Here is a 14,979-nt window from a genome sequence, read left to right as displayed (position 1 = left end):
ACTAAAGAAAATAACCTAATTCGAGTCTACTAATATGTATTATTCTTACTAGTTTTTCACAAGTAAAATCCCCCTAGGAAGAATCAAAACAAACAACACATTCTGATGGCAAATGTATTTTATTTTTTACATTCTACTTTTTCAGTAGAAGAATCCAAGTAGTTTTCCACCAGTGTGCTTTCTTCTGGCTTCCTCATGGTCCATAATTCCAGATGATGTAGTTAATACTAGATATCTGTAAGAGAGAGATAGCATTAAAATGAAATGTTGAATTTATTACATTGCAAGCCAATCCAGAGAAAAACATTACTGCACTTTTAAATGTTCTTCAAACTCGGTGGCTCGAGTTACACAATGAAATTTGGTTTTTCGCTGCCGTCTATCGAAAATAATCAGTTGGTACCTTTTATATTTATGACTGGGGGCATTAAGAAATCAATTTCACAACAAGATATTTCAGATATTGTAGAATATCAGAAACCATATATTATCATAATTGAAGTTATCTCACTTACCCGAATTGTCTAGAGGGGAGGAGATCACTGGCCCACTGTTCAATATCTTTAACAGCAAGATCAAATCTGGGGCTGATTACTCCACACTATAAAAACAAAAGAATCGTAATCAATGCAGTCTTGCCACTCAATAACAAGAATCACAATCAGAATTCAAAGCATTTTATAGTTGGCTAGCGCATACCTAGAGGAGGTTTATTGGGTGCTAGTGAAACCATCTTACTGCCCAGGGAAAATAATTACGTCTCTAAAAAATATAATTTGTATATGATGGGGCTAAAAATAATGGCTAGTAAGGTGCCTGTCAGCCAAAGTAGATTTAGCACAGTCATACCTTGTTTCCAGCTCAGTGTTACTGGTTAAAATGACCAACAATGCAAAGACTTGACTGGACAACAGGGCTTAAGACAATGGCCAATTACTCGCCAGTCATGATCACAGACAAAATTAGTTTTAGCTTACTTATGACTCATTTCATTTCTTGCTCAACATTACTGGTCAAAATGACCAGCAAGGCAAAGATTTAACCAGACAATTCCCAGTTCTGGGCAAACATCCATTGTCAAGCCTTTATTTTAAGCCCTGGGACAGGTTACCTGCATGCAGCCAGACTTTTCTCTCGTATAGTTAACAGTTAGTTGAGCTGCACACAGGCTATGGGACGAGTTCCAATTCTGGCTGATGACCAGCCATTATCTTTAGCCCTGTGTATGGGATGAACTCCTTAACTCAAAATACTAGATCTGACTGATATAATAGAATAATAGAACATAACAATAAGGAGTAGAATGGATAGCATTGTCTAACCTTATTGAGTCTTCCATTTAGGTTGACAACAATTTTTCCAGCACGATGGTCATCAACAATTTCAAATTCTTCAATGTAACCTGGAAGGTAAAGGAATACTGGTTATCAACAGGAGACAAGACAACCAGTTCACTTTACCTAGTCTGTAAAGAAAACCCTCAATTTTATCAAAGCCTTATACAACCTCTGGGCTAATCTAAGTCAGGGAATGGCTAACTCACAAATGTAGCCCTAATACAACCTCTGGGCTGATCTAAGTCAGGGAACGGCTAACTCACAAATGTAGCCCTAATACAACCTCTGGGCTGATCTAAGTCAGGGCATGGCTAACTCAAACGTGATGCTGAGTCCAGGAATCAAACCAGAGACTAAAGAGGTGAGATACAAGGGTGCTATTGGATCGCACTCATTGGATTATTTTGCTCCATCTCAAGGTGATTCTACTATGTCCTATGTTGTTTATTAAAGAACATTATGTACAGTATTATAGCTTCTTGATATGGAAGAAAAACCGATTGCACACGTGAGAAACGCTAAGAGAGACCGAGGAAAGAGCTCAACAACAAAGCCATTTTCCATCGACTTACCGTGCTTCATCATGACTGTCAGGAACTTGGAGATGACCTTGGAGTTTGGTCGAATAAGGACTTGCCTTTTTCCACGCTTTTCGGCATTACAAATTGACACAAGAGCGTCGTTAAGGACGTTAACTCGCACCATTTTGCCTGACAAGTGAATACGAGATGGGTCATTTTATCATCTCAAAATACCAACAAAATATCAACATAAATTTTAAAATATAAAGTTCAAACATTAATCTAAGCTTTATTCTCCTTGTTAGCGCCTTTTAATTTAAAATTCCTATCAAGATGAACAAGATATTAAGAGATTTTTATTACAAACTTCTATACCTGATGGAAGTTATAGCAAAGAGAGAGAAAGATAATTGGTACCCAGGCCATGATATGGAGCGGTGAGCCTCGGTCTGATGCTCGCCCCAGGTCAACATGGAAGACACAAATATTAGGTTGCTAATCACTCTTAGCGTGAGGTATTGTTTTGGTCAAGAAAATACCTTTTTTTATTCATTCTGAAGTTTCCTGGGACATGAAACTTGGTAGTAAGCTAAAACAGGATTTATTCTATGGATTTTATCAGTTTTCTCGCGCCAAAAGACTTAGTTATTGAGTTATTTGCGAGTGAATAAAGTCACTACGTAAAATCTGCTTGGATACGAGCTCGTTGTGGCTGGCTTTTGTACCTACTCTGCCGTACGTCCGTTAAGTAAATACTGTCTGACACCTTTTATCGTATTATAACTGTGATATTTTGTATGCAAACTTATGAAAGTTTGTTAGCATTTTATTGAGTTTGAATTGAGCATTGAAAGGGGAGGTTTAACACTTGTTCATTGTTGGCGAGGCGTGTGTAAGTATAATCGAATAGTACAAAACTACGCATAATAATGTTTACGAGAGAGAAGAATAAAGTAGATCCTGGCGGTACTAAAGGCGGGAAGAAAAAGAAGCCTGCCTGGGAGACATTATTGTCGTCACAAGCAAAAAAACTACAGATTCAAGAGCAGGCCCGTACGTGGTTACGTCGTGCCTCGCCAGGGCTGAGCGACGATAGTGATGATGAATATGATCGTTTAAACACTTCAATATCGCCAAACACGTCCTTCAAACATTCACGAAGCATGACAGCAGGGCAAGATGGTCACTGGAGGGGGTTACGAAGAGATAAAAGTGCTAAGAAAGGTGATAGGTTAAGTCATTCGTGGGGACCTAATAACTTTCAGCAGACAAATGGCTTCCAGCATTCGAATGGCTTCCAAAAATCAAATGGCTTCCAACACTCAAACGGTTTACACAACTCGAATGGTTTTCTTCCTTCAAGTAATACCCAAGAGGTAGATGATATATGGGCAAATTCCAGAGGAAGAACAATGACAGGTAGCAGAACAGACCTTATTCAAGGTGATTTCCAGTTTCATGCAGGCTATCCCCCCATTCCTCATAGGCTGGTATCGAAGATACAAAGAGGAAGGTATGTAAATTTCCAAGAAATGGTTGCAGAGAACCTTGGTGGAACAGCAAAGGGATTAAAGACGCCAATAGATGGAACTGACAGAATTAATGATGTTACAAAATGGATCGACTGCATGGCTATTTATATCTCAATTATTGCACAAACAAATCCTGAGCGAGTACAAGATTTGATGGTGTACCAAAGTCATATCATGCGGTTAATGCGTGTCAGCCATGACAAGAAATCATGGCAAAGGTACGACGTAGCTTTCAGGAGGAAGGCGGCACAAAATGATATGGCAACATGGGGTAATGTAGACGAGAATCTATGGATCTTAGCATGCTCTGAGGAAGCCAGGCAACCTGTGACCTGTCGACCATGTATGTCTGTTTTACATGATGATAATACATGTCCTATAACTGCCATGAATAGAGAAGATGAACCTAAAGCATCCAAGAAGAATATGTGGTTAGTTCAGAAATAAACATTTACTAAGGGAAGGTATAATTTTTATTTGGGGGGAGGAGGGGGGGAGTGCTCGGGCTTTAGAGGGGAGGGTCATCAGTAAACATTTTAACTTTTGTGGGGGTCAAACATTTTTATTTTGACCAAAGCTTGTTCTTTGTTGGCTTAATAGGCTGGAGAATCATTAATTTCTTACTGTCGTGAGTGAAGGGAGGAGGGTAACAACCATTTTTTGAAAATTACTGCAAATCTCCCAGCCCTCCCCCCAATAAAAAACGTACAAGTTTACTTAAGTAAGTACATAAGTAAGTAAGTGTATACCATCCCAAATATCTACTTTTGTATATGCTCTCCTTACTTGTATTAAAGCAGCAGATCTAGGATTTTTTAGGAGTGATTTTAGATAGGAAGTTCACAAACTCGAGCACAGTAGATATCATTAAATCTATAACTGAGTGTAAATAGCCTGAACCATTGTCAGCTCATCTAGGGGGTAAGGGACACACCCTGCACCACTCCTCTGGATCTGCTCCTGGGGTATCAGATTGAATAATTGCAATTGTTTGTGCTTGCAGGGGAGTGCGAAGCTATTCACCCAGCAGAGATACACAAGGCAGGCCAAGGTCAACCAGTCCAAACAGATCTTTACAACTTCCAAAGGAAGGACTAGAGCTCAAGTTTGCATTTGGGTTAGTTTTGACTTTATCTCAATATAAACTAACAACAAAACCTGCCCCTCATCATGCTTGTTTGCTTTTGTAGTCAAGCGTGATGAAAGCCTCTAAATAAATTGATAAAAGGATTTACTCATATACGTACACAACCCTACTATATCTTTCAACTTTACTTGCTAATTTAAAAGATAAATTTTTTGTTCTTGATTGACAGTTACCATGGTTACAATGCCTGCAATAACCTATTTTACACGCAGTCCAATGAAATGGTCTTCCATGTAGCTGCTCTTGGTATTGTATATAGTCCAGTCACTCATCAGCAACGTTTCTACAAGGGCCATACTGATGACATATTGTGCCTAACGATACATGACGTCAAGGATTATGTTGCCACAGGGCAGGTATGACAAATGTTAGGGGGAGACATATGCAGGTCAGGGGGGTATACCTGGGGGCATACCTGGGGTGACAAACCAAGTAGAGGGTACTTGGGGCAACTACATAAACTGGTAGTTGTGCTTCATTCAGAGATGTTAAACACATAGGACCATAAGGTTATAGGTCATAATGTAACTGGCCCATATCAACCTCTTTTAACAAAGTAATTATACCACATTTACCTTAATGGATTTCTTTACAACTAAAGTTTCTTGAGTGATTCCAATTTTGATTAAAGTCTAACCTTTTCCACTGACATCATTGGGTTGGTAATTCTATAGGTTGGTCGATATGCAGAAACACATGTCTGGGATGCCATGACAATGAGAACCGTGGCCAGGCTCAAGGGTGTTCACAAAAGGGGAATCATTTGTGTCGATTTTTCAGGTGCAATTTGTCAGTGATAGTAATTGTTTCTTGTTGAGTGGTCAAGGGTGCTGTAGCAGAAGTGCATTTGTCCCTCAATCATTCCTTGATTCGAGAGTTTTTCTCAAGGTTCTCCAGTTTTCCTCCCTCCAAAATAACCAGCAAAAATTCGATTTTGATCTAGGAGTTTGTGCCTTGACTTTAGATTAGACCAAAGGTAGTTTAGGGGTTCAATAAGATTGTTTGTTTGTTTGTTTGTTTGTTTGTTTTTGCTCTTGTATAGTTCATGCATTGGAACACTAAAGAAATCATTTAATAAAAGTTAAAGTGCCTATCACCCTTCTGACAATATTCTCAGTGTTGATTCTACATGGGGTAAGATGTTGAATAACCTGAAAAAATTACATAGTTTGAGTGCGGCATCTTGAAGTCGTAAAGGTTTTTCCACGCCATATGCTAATGCTGTGACGTATGAGGAGTAATCATTTGATATACAAAACACTACTGGTACAGATAAATTAAATTTGAAATACGTCATTGTTTTCCCCATTGCTCTTATAGAAATGAATGCAAGTTAGTTTTCACATAGAAGCCGGTGGTTCGAATTCCGAGGAACAACAAATAACCATAAATGCCTCCTCATACGTCACAGCATTAACATATGGCATGAAAAAACCTTCATAACTTCAAGAAGCCGCACTCAAACTATGTAATTTTTTCGGGTTATTCAACATCTTACCCCATGTAGAATCAATACTGAGAATATTGTCAGAAGGGTGATAGGCACTTTAATAACTTTCTTCTAGATAAAATTTGTTGACTTTGACATGAACCTCTGAAAAAAACCTTTTGACCCATGACCATTGGATCTTCTTCACTGATACCACTAGAATTAAATGAATTATCGCCTCAACTACAACATCTTTAGAATAATGAATTTACCTCATGCTCTATTACTATTTTTCAATACCCTGATGATGGAGAATTATCTCTGAAAGCTTGGTTAAAAATAAAGTATTACATGGTTGATACAAAGCATCTATAATAAATTTCTTTTTTGCATTGAAAAAGGGGATGGAAAGAAGCTTGCAGATGTTGGACTTGATGATGACCATATTATTTGCATCTGGGACTGGAGGAAAGAAGAGAAGCTGGCAAGCACTAGAGGACACAAAGATATGATCTTTGTTCTGGAGTGGAATCCATTCAACCCCAACTATTTTGTTTCTGTTGGAGAAAAACACATCAAATTTTGGACTCATAATGGTTAGGATTTACTTCATAACTTCATGGCATTAATGTGGTTAGATATAATATAGGCAAAGTTAGACTCAATCTGAGAAGCAGCGAATAGTCTATGATAGCCACTGTTTCCATTTGTTGTCCGCCCGCTTGTCACCTATATACGTTAAACTCATGCTAACACAATTACATGCTATTCTGGTGATTACGCTAGCATTATCTTTGGTCATCAGCAGGGCTAAGCTATTTGATCGGTAGTAGTTACCACAATATTGATCAATGCTATTGATAAGCTAGATATAGAGGAAGTTATATTTTAGCTTCTTTTTTGAGAGTTTAAAGGTGTACTAATGTGTAATCTGTGCTTCAGCTTTGATAATGATCCTAAGACATAGTAGAGCCAAGGGCCAGGGGTTGAAAAAACCACATTAGTGACTTACAGTAAAGCATTCTCCTTTGCATATAGGTTCCAAGATTGACAAGCGTCCAGTGACATTTGGCAAAGCAGGAACAGCAGCTACTATGCTGTGTGTCTGTCACAGCCCAATTGATGACTTGTGCTTTGCTGGTTCAGACAATGGCACAGTGTATGTATGGCAGGGCACTACACTGAGAAGGACCGTGCAGGCCCATAAGGGACCTGTTTGTGCCATGTACTCCATGTGTCAGTCTAAGAATGAGGTAAGATATCCTTAAAAAGGGACTATTAGGTTCCAATATGGATCTCAATGTGCCATGTGTCAGTCTAAGAATCAATGTGAGTTGTCCTAGAAAGGGCCCTTGCTTGTGTTATGCAATTTTTTGTCCCTTACTAAAAATGTGTTACTTTAAGAAAGGACCTAGAGGTACTGCAAAGGACCATCCTATTTCAAATCATATCAATAAGAATCAAAACCCCTTCTCATTGTATTTAATCAATGAACCTTTCTAATCTTCTCAATGATGATGTTAATATCTTCTTTGGTCCTTTTTTTTTTCAATTTCTATTTTCCTTCTTTCCTACCTTCGAGGTCTCTCTACCTTGTGAGATGCAATCTTCAGATGTTGTAAGTGCGCATGCACCTTTAGTACTCTGTCTTTGATATAAAAGATTCATTAATATTATTGTCTTTTGTAGGGGCTGACAGATATTTTCCTTGTATCAATTATTTCACTTTTTAAAATTGATAAATTTAATAAGATATCATTTAAATTTAATGCCATTTCATGTCAAGTTTAATGACTAATCTGTATGTATTTCTGTCTGTCTCCATCTTTTTGATGTATCTATGACTGTCTGACCATCGCTTTGTCTGACTGCCTCTGTCTCTCTGACCATCAATTTTCTGCCTATCTGTCTGTCAGTCCTCCTGTCTGTCTGTCCTCAGCTCTGGCTTGCTTGGTCTCAGTCTGTCCACTGTTTAATATAATATTATTGTGTGTACATATTTCATAGGGTTACGTGACAGGAGGTCGTGACGGTGTGGTAGTCATGTGGGATAAATACTTTGAACAGTGCCTGAAGGCGTTCAAGGTTGAAAACAGCGCAATGAATCCTGGGTCAGTCCTGCTGCAAGACCTTCCACCAATCAGATCAATCCACACAGATGAAGATAAGATTCTGATTGGTACAGGCAATGATGAGGTATGAACATGATCAACCAATCACGCAGTAGTTATACACGTAACTAAGGACAACAGGGCACCTTGATGTGTTTGTGGTGGGTGGGGTGGGAGCAAGAAGGCTAATTAAGTGTGGGGGGGGGGGGAGGGGGTGAGAAAAGACTAAAGCCCCCCAGCCCCTCCCTCTCCAAGTACCTTGAAACCTCAAATATCTGATAAATAAATTATTGTTTTTACAGATCATTGAAATAGGTGTCGATGGAAAGATGACAATTGTTGTGCAGGTAATTCAAAAAATGGGGAAAAAACACAATCCCATGTAGTTAACTTGATTAGAGCAGACTTTGTATGACCATTAAAAAGCTAATGGTATGGGCGCACCGTGACCGTGACGGGGCGATGTGGAGCGTACTGATTGGATGAGAGGGATCGTGCGCTGTGGTTGGTTATCATTCCGTATCGTCACCATACCGTGCCGTGCATTTTCCCGGTCATGCAAAAACTACTTTGACGCCCACAATGCAAATGTTACTGCGCGATCATTGCAGAAACACAGGGAGCCCAAATAGTCGCATTTTGCAATTCTATCGTATCAGAAAATACGCTTCAAATCTCCAATCAAATTATCAAAACGATGTGTAGATAGACTAAAGAATTAATAGCATGGGCTTCCTTTGGTGCGCCTTTACTTCCTGTCCTTAAGGAGCATTTCTTTATCTTTATGTTGTGATAGGGACATGGAGAGGGAGAGGTCTGGGGACTGGACACTCATCCAATGAAAAACGAATGCGTGACCGTGAGTGACGACAAGACGTTAAGAGTGTGGGACCTCAACACGCTTCTACTCAAAAAAGTCAAGAAGCTGAAAAAAGGCGGGAGAGCTGTGGCGTACTCGCCCGACGGAGGATCCTTAGCCGTGGGACAAAATGACGGAGGGTTTCTGATTCTAGAGGAAACTACACTGGACAAGGTTGTGGGGTACAAGGATCGTAAAGAGGAAATCTCGGATATTAAATTCTCTCCAGGTGAGTGCTAACGTCTTAACGCAGACCCAATCTCAAGCCCAGAGTCTTTCGGGGTTTGGGTCTGCGGGCTGTCGCTGACAACATGACAGGAAGGCGCTGGAGGACTCTGGGTGCGAGATTGAAGGTCGTGTCACGTAGAGAAACGAAACGTTGCGTGACGACGTGACGATCCTAAGAAACGTCTTCGTTGCAGGCTACTTTTCTGCATCATTTGACTGCTCTGTGATAGCTTGATCTCGGTTACCATTCAGTATGCAAGCAAAGTCATCGATCTTCAGTAGCCAGTAAACTTTTTTTTCATATTTGTAACGATTCCAACGATACGGACAAAAAATTAATCCGGCTAATGCAAAGCAAAAGCAAAGTTTTCCAATGTCATACTATAGCATAATCACCTCCCATAGCTATGAATTGTGGTTTGACTTGTGAAGGATTTCCTTTCAGATGGAAAGTTCTTGGCTGTTGGATCCCATGATAACTATGTAGACGTGTACAGTGTAAAGAGAGGCAAACGAACTGGTGTGTGTAAGGGAAGCTCTAGCTACATCACTCACTTGGACTGGGATGTTAAGGGTGAGTGCTCGATCTATGCGCATGCGCAGAACTGGGCAGATTTCTACCTCAGGCGCGGTGTAAGAAATAAATAGAAAACACTGCGCGCACAAATATAAGAAAACTGATCAAAGTTCTTGCCAATTTCTATTCTCCTACTCAGGTTTTCTTTGCCGCGGGGGTCGATAAAAGTGAGTACAACGGAGTTCAACTCTTGTCACTATTAAAAATGCGTGCGCGGCAAAACGAACCGAGTCGCAAAAATAGACTGGTAAGAAATGTAACGTTAAAGTCTTCTTCGTATTTCTTGCGCGCGCAGTTTTCATCTTATTTCTGAGATATAAATTAGTTAGTGAGTCCAGTTCTGCACTAGTATATTGATGTGGTTTTAGATTTGTTGGTAACCCTGTATTGCGGGGAATTTTGGGGAATCCTATATTACGTTGTATGCAAGAGAGGACTTACAACACCTAATGCGCAACTCTTTTCCAGGTCGCCTCATCCAGACGAACTCAGGGGCACGTGAGCATCTTTTTTACGAAGCTCCTCACATTCGTCGTCAGACCCTCACGACCGAGGACGCAGAGAAAATAGACTGGGCGACATTCACGTGTGTTCTTGGACCAATGGTAAAAGGTGTTTATCCTCCGTTGACTGACGTCACCGATGTTAACGCTACGGCTCGATCACATGACCATATTCTTCTGGCCAGCGGTGATGACTTTGGCATGGTTAAGCTTTTCAACTTTCCAGTTTTTGTGAGTAAACCCATGTCAGTAGAGATTGTCTCTCTTGATTCAAGAGCTTTTCTACGGGTTCTCCGTTTTCCCCTACTCAACACAAAACACACGAAATTAAATCCCCCAAAATTGAAAAAAAATCGATGGTTTGACAGGAGGCAATGCATTTGGAGCTCGCAAAAGCCTTTCCTCGAACTAAGGGAATTTTTTTGGCTTTCGTCCATAGAATCGTGGAGCACGCTATAGACAGTACAACGGCCACTCGTCTCATGTCACTAATGTGCGCTGGACTCACGATGACCGCGTATTGGTGTCTACTGGGGGACTGGACACGGCTTTATTGGTCTGGGAACGTGTGCATATAAATGAAGAAGACGATGGTAAGTTTTTAAAGTTGAAGTACTCAAATTTTATTTCTTGTGTAAAACAACATGATATATATAATATTTATTGATATCAACCTAGATTAAAATTGTGACAGGTGGGAAATAGCAGTTTTTACAATAACTTAGAAATTTCTCGCGCGCTGATTGGTTATTTTTTATTATCAATGAGAGGACAGACAGATAAAGCTGACGTCAACGAGCGCGCGCTCTTTCCGTTGGTTGTTTTGATGACTAAAAATGAGAAGTTTTTATCGTTTTTGTTATTGTAAAAAACAAATAGACATCAGTTTTTTATGTGTCTGTCCTCCTATTGACGCTAAATTTCGCCATCACATTGTCAAAGTAGTATGCGGATCCACTCGGTTACGCCTCTTGAATCCACACCACTTTGACAATGTGATGACGCAATTTATCGTCAATAAGAGGACAGACAGATAAAAAACTGATGTCAATTTGTTAACTATTGCTCGTTGAATATTTACCTTTAGATTTTTCGGTCCTAGTTAACAGCCGCTATTAGTTGTCGTCACGCAACACTTACTCCCCTAAGTTGCGTGACGACACTAATAGTGGCTGCGAAGGTGACTACTTCAATTCGTAAAGCATTATTAATTTCCTTATTAATCAGAGTTGAAGAAAATTTTTTGGTTGACTTTTTTGGTTGCTTTTTCGATTGGGTCAAAAGTTGTATTGATTTTAGTGGCAGCCTTAAATCGTCTGCCGGTATTCGGCGCTTTGTCGGTTTGCTCTCGGGTTACCTCGGGTTCTTCTATATTACCTTCCTCTTACGAACTACCAAACCACAGCACACATGGGACATTACCTCTGTCAAAATTTTCTTCTCAAACCCACTTCAAACGGAGATGAAACCTTCGAGAGGTTCATGATGAAGATTTGTGTTTTTTCAGCCAAGGTGGTGGAGGATAAAGTATTCGTTCAGCCGAAATTTCTTCCCACCGGACCCGTTAGAGACCCTCTAGCGAAAGGTAAGCCACAATTTGACTGAAAAAGGTGGCCCCTTCTGAACAGGGGCAGCCACATTTCTATTGAGGGGTGCCCCTTCTGACCAAGGACAAGCCACATTTCTACTGAGGCGGTGACCCCCCTGACCAAGGACAAGCCACATTTCTACTGAGGGTGTGACCCCCCTGACCAAGGACAAGCCACATTTCTACTGAGGGTGTGACCCCCTGACCAAGGACAAGCCACATTTCTACTGAGGGTGTGACCCCCCTGATCAAGGACAAGCCACATTTCTATTGAGGGGTGCCCCTTCTGACCAAGGACAAGCCACATTTCTACTAAGGCGGTGACCCCCCTGACCAAGGATAAGCCACATTTCTACTGAGGGTGTGACCCCCCTGACCAAGGACAAGCCACATTTCTACTGAGGGTGTGATCCCCCTGACCAATGACAAGCCACATTTCTACTGAGGGTGTGACCCCCCTGATCAAGGACAAGCCACATTTCTACTGAGGGGGTGACTCACTGGATAAAGACATCTACAATTCGACTGACCAAGTTACCCTTCTGGCCAAGGGTAAGTCACAATTTGGCAGAGTGAGTGACCCCCCTGGCCGACGATAAGCTACAGTTACTCTTAGTCAATAGAGTGTCGCAAGCACCATGGCTTATACCCTTAAAGATTGACAAGTGTAAAATTCTTGCTGAACAGAAAATCAAGACTAGAAAACATGGTGGAACATGAAGATATCTATATTTAAGTTCACAGTTAGCCTTGAACTCAAAAGGCTTCCTAAATGTACAAATTGTAATCAAATATACTATTTATAATTTTAAATTCAAAACTCTAGGATGTAATCACAATTATACAAGGGCCGCGAAGCGGCCTAAAAGTATAATTGAAATTATATTAACAAACGAAGTGAGAAATATATGAGAAAACAATAGGTAGAATCCTGCCATTTGTGCTTCGGACCACATTTTAACGCACTCCACTCCCCTAGAGTTTAAATATTGATGACGTAATCCCAGAATCCCGTGCTGCACTAAGTGCGAAGTCACATAGTACTTTTCATCTTTTTAACGCCTGTGTGAAGAGACTCCACGATGAGAAATATATGATGGGAATGACTAGTCATGTGTCAATATTTGACAATTACGAGGGCGGGAGGGTATCTCATATATTTCTCACTTCGTTTGTTAATATAATTTCAATTATACTTTCAGGCCGCTTCGCGGCCCTTGTATAATTGTGATTATATTTCACAAACTCCGTTCGAAATATATGAGAAAACAATAGGTAGATTTTAACGCCCTCAACAATATGTCTGAATAAATGCAGACATTAACACAGTGAGTTTGTGAAATTAATACATTTAATCGTAACTTGAACGTATTCAACAATATAAATGACTTTGGGTTAGAAGAACTAAGCTTTATCTGTGTTCAAGACAGCGTTAGCATAGCTGCTGTTATGTACTGGCTTGTAGTAGAAGCGTTGGAAGGTACTGGGTGATGTCCAGTCTGCCATGTTCATAATGTCACCTATTGGGACATTGTTGTTTGCTGCAGCTGTTGTTGAAGCACCTCGTACAGAATGTGCCTTGAATATATCTGTGTTAATACCAGCGGCTTTTATTACTTCACGTAGCCAGCGGGCTAAAGTGGTCGAAGTAACAGGTTTATGGGGCTTGATGAATGAGATGAACACAACATCTGGTTTTAAAGAGGGAATCAGTAGTCTAACCTTTCTAGTGGCTTTCAAGTAACATTGAAAAGTGTTAACTGGGCAGAGCTTGCTGTCTGAATGAAATTTTGCAAAGAAGGCTTTGGCCATGTCCTCAAGAGATCCTCGACTTCTCGGGAAGTCATGGTGAATGAGATGCCTTCTGGAATTACTTGGCAGTATCGCAAGTCGAATTTAGACAGGGAAGAGACTCGTTCTGGGCATGAGAGTGCAAATAACATGGCAAGTTTGAGTGATAATAGCTTTAATGACAATTTTCTGGAACTTTCCATGGATGACAAGTATTTTGTTACTCTTGTGACATCCCATGTGTGATTGTATCTTGGTTTGGGGGGTCGGATATTCACCCCCATACCCTTTAACAGTTGTGTTACCAGTGGGTGCTGCCCAACTGGGTAACCGTCAATCTTATTGTGGCTAGACAATATAGCTGAACGAACAACATTAACGGTTCTGTAAGCAACTCCATTGTTACTCTGACCGAAACTCCAGAATTTGGTTTAATTTTGCTGAAACAGGATTAATCTTTGATTTATGACACCAGCTGCTCCAATGCCGCCATGCGGACCCATACGCCTTATGTGTGGAGGGTCGAGTGGCTGACAATAGTATCTTGGTAAGGTTTTCAGGAAGGCCTTCTGTTTGTAAGTTTTCCCTGATATGTGAAAGACGGCTAGGTGTAGTCTCGGAAACAATGAGTGGACCCTTTCGATTGAGGCTGGGTCTTTCAGTAAGTTCCTCGTATTGGGAAGTATTATTGGATTCTTGATGAGAAGTCGGAGCAGTATCGGCCGCCAAGTCTGGGTTTGCCAGATTGGGGCTACAAGTGTGAGGTCTGCTCTGTCTAGAGATACCTTGCGAAGGACTGAAGGGATCATGTTGAATGGTGGAAATGCATATCCCTTTAGGGGTCCCCAGTCTAATGTCATGGAGTCCGTGTAAAGGGCTTCTGGGTCGAGCCTCCAGCTCACAATTTGTGGCAGCTGGGTTGTCAGTAGTGTGGCAAATAGGTCGACGTTGCAATCTTTGAGGAAAAGGCTGAATGACTTGGAAGCTTATTTTCCATTCGCTGGAATCGTGAAACTCTCTTGATTCCTTGGAGATGTTGTGCGCTTATCAGGATTTTCCTTTGTAGGCACCACTCCCATATTTCCAGCGTCAGGGAGACAAGTATGTTCGACCGGGTTCCTCCCTTGTTGTTTATGTGGGCAACTGATGTAGAGTTGTCCATTCTCAAGCAAACAGCCTTGTGATGTTGGTTCTTCATAAACGCTTTTAAGGCAAGGAATGCTGCATTCAGTTCTAAATAATTGATGTGCAGCTTTTTCTCCTCGCTGGACCACCGACCGTTTGTGGTGGTGCCCTCACAAACTGCCCCCAGGCCCTTCTTGGAGCTGTCTGTTGTTATGACTAGGTCTGAGGTCG

General features: G+C 40.8%; 2 protein-coding genes across 2 annotated transcripts; one reads left to right on the top strand and one right to left on the bottom strand.

The window, feature by feature from the left end:
- Positions 1-100: 100 nt before the first annotated feature.
- On the bottom strand, positions 101-2,368 carry LOC116303416 (small ribosomal subunit protein uS8). The gene is made up of 5 exons (XM_031712948.2): positions 2,234-2,368; positions 1,910-2,047; positions 1,323-1,402; positions 516-601; positions 101-235 (listed from the first exon to the last, which is right to left on the bottom strand). The coding sequence occupies exons 2-5, from the start codon at positions 2,040-2,042 to the stop codon at positions 142-144; spliced, it is 393 nt and encodes a 130-aa protein (XP_031568808.1). The 5' UTR covers positions 2,043-2,047; positions 2,234-2,368; the 3' UTR covers positions 101-141.
- Positions 2,348-12,660, top strand: LOC116303411 (echinoderm microtubule-associated protein-like 6). The gene is made up of 13 exons (XM_031712941.2): positions 2,348-3,821; positions 4,394-4,507; positions 4,707-4,893; positions 5,212-5,317; positions 6,368-6,562; positions 7,005-7,219; positions 7,974-8,162; positions 8,380-8,424; positions 8,874-9,165; positions 9,610-9,738; positions 10,210-10,475; positions 10,684-10,837; positions 11,752-12,660. The coding sequence occupies exons 1-13, from the start codon at positions 2,788-2,790 to the stop codon at positions 11,847-11,849; spliced, it is 3,024 nt and encodes a 1,007-aa protein (XP_031568801.2). The 5' UTR covers positions 2,348-2,787; the 3' UTR covers positions 11,850-12,660.
- Positions 12,661-14,979: the final 2,319 nt, after the last annotated feature.

The sequence above is a fragment of the Actinia tenebrosa genome, unplaced genomic scaffold (assembly GCF_029948245.1).
Source record: "Actinia tenebrosa isolate PJP-AT-01 unplaced genomic scaffold, QUT_ActTen_1.0 PGA_scaffold17__23_contigs__length_9995812, whole genome shotgun sequence".
NCBI lineage: Eukaryota > Metazoa > Cnidaria > Anthozoa > Actiniaria > Actiniidae > Actinia > Actinia tenebrosa.
This window is presented reverse-complemented; position numbering and strand designations above follow the sequence as displayed.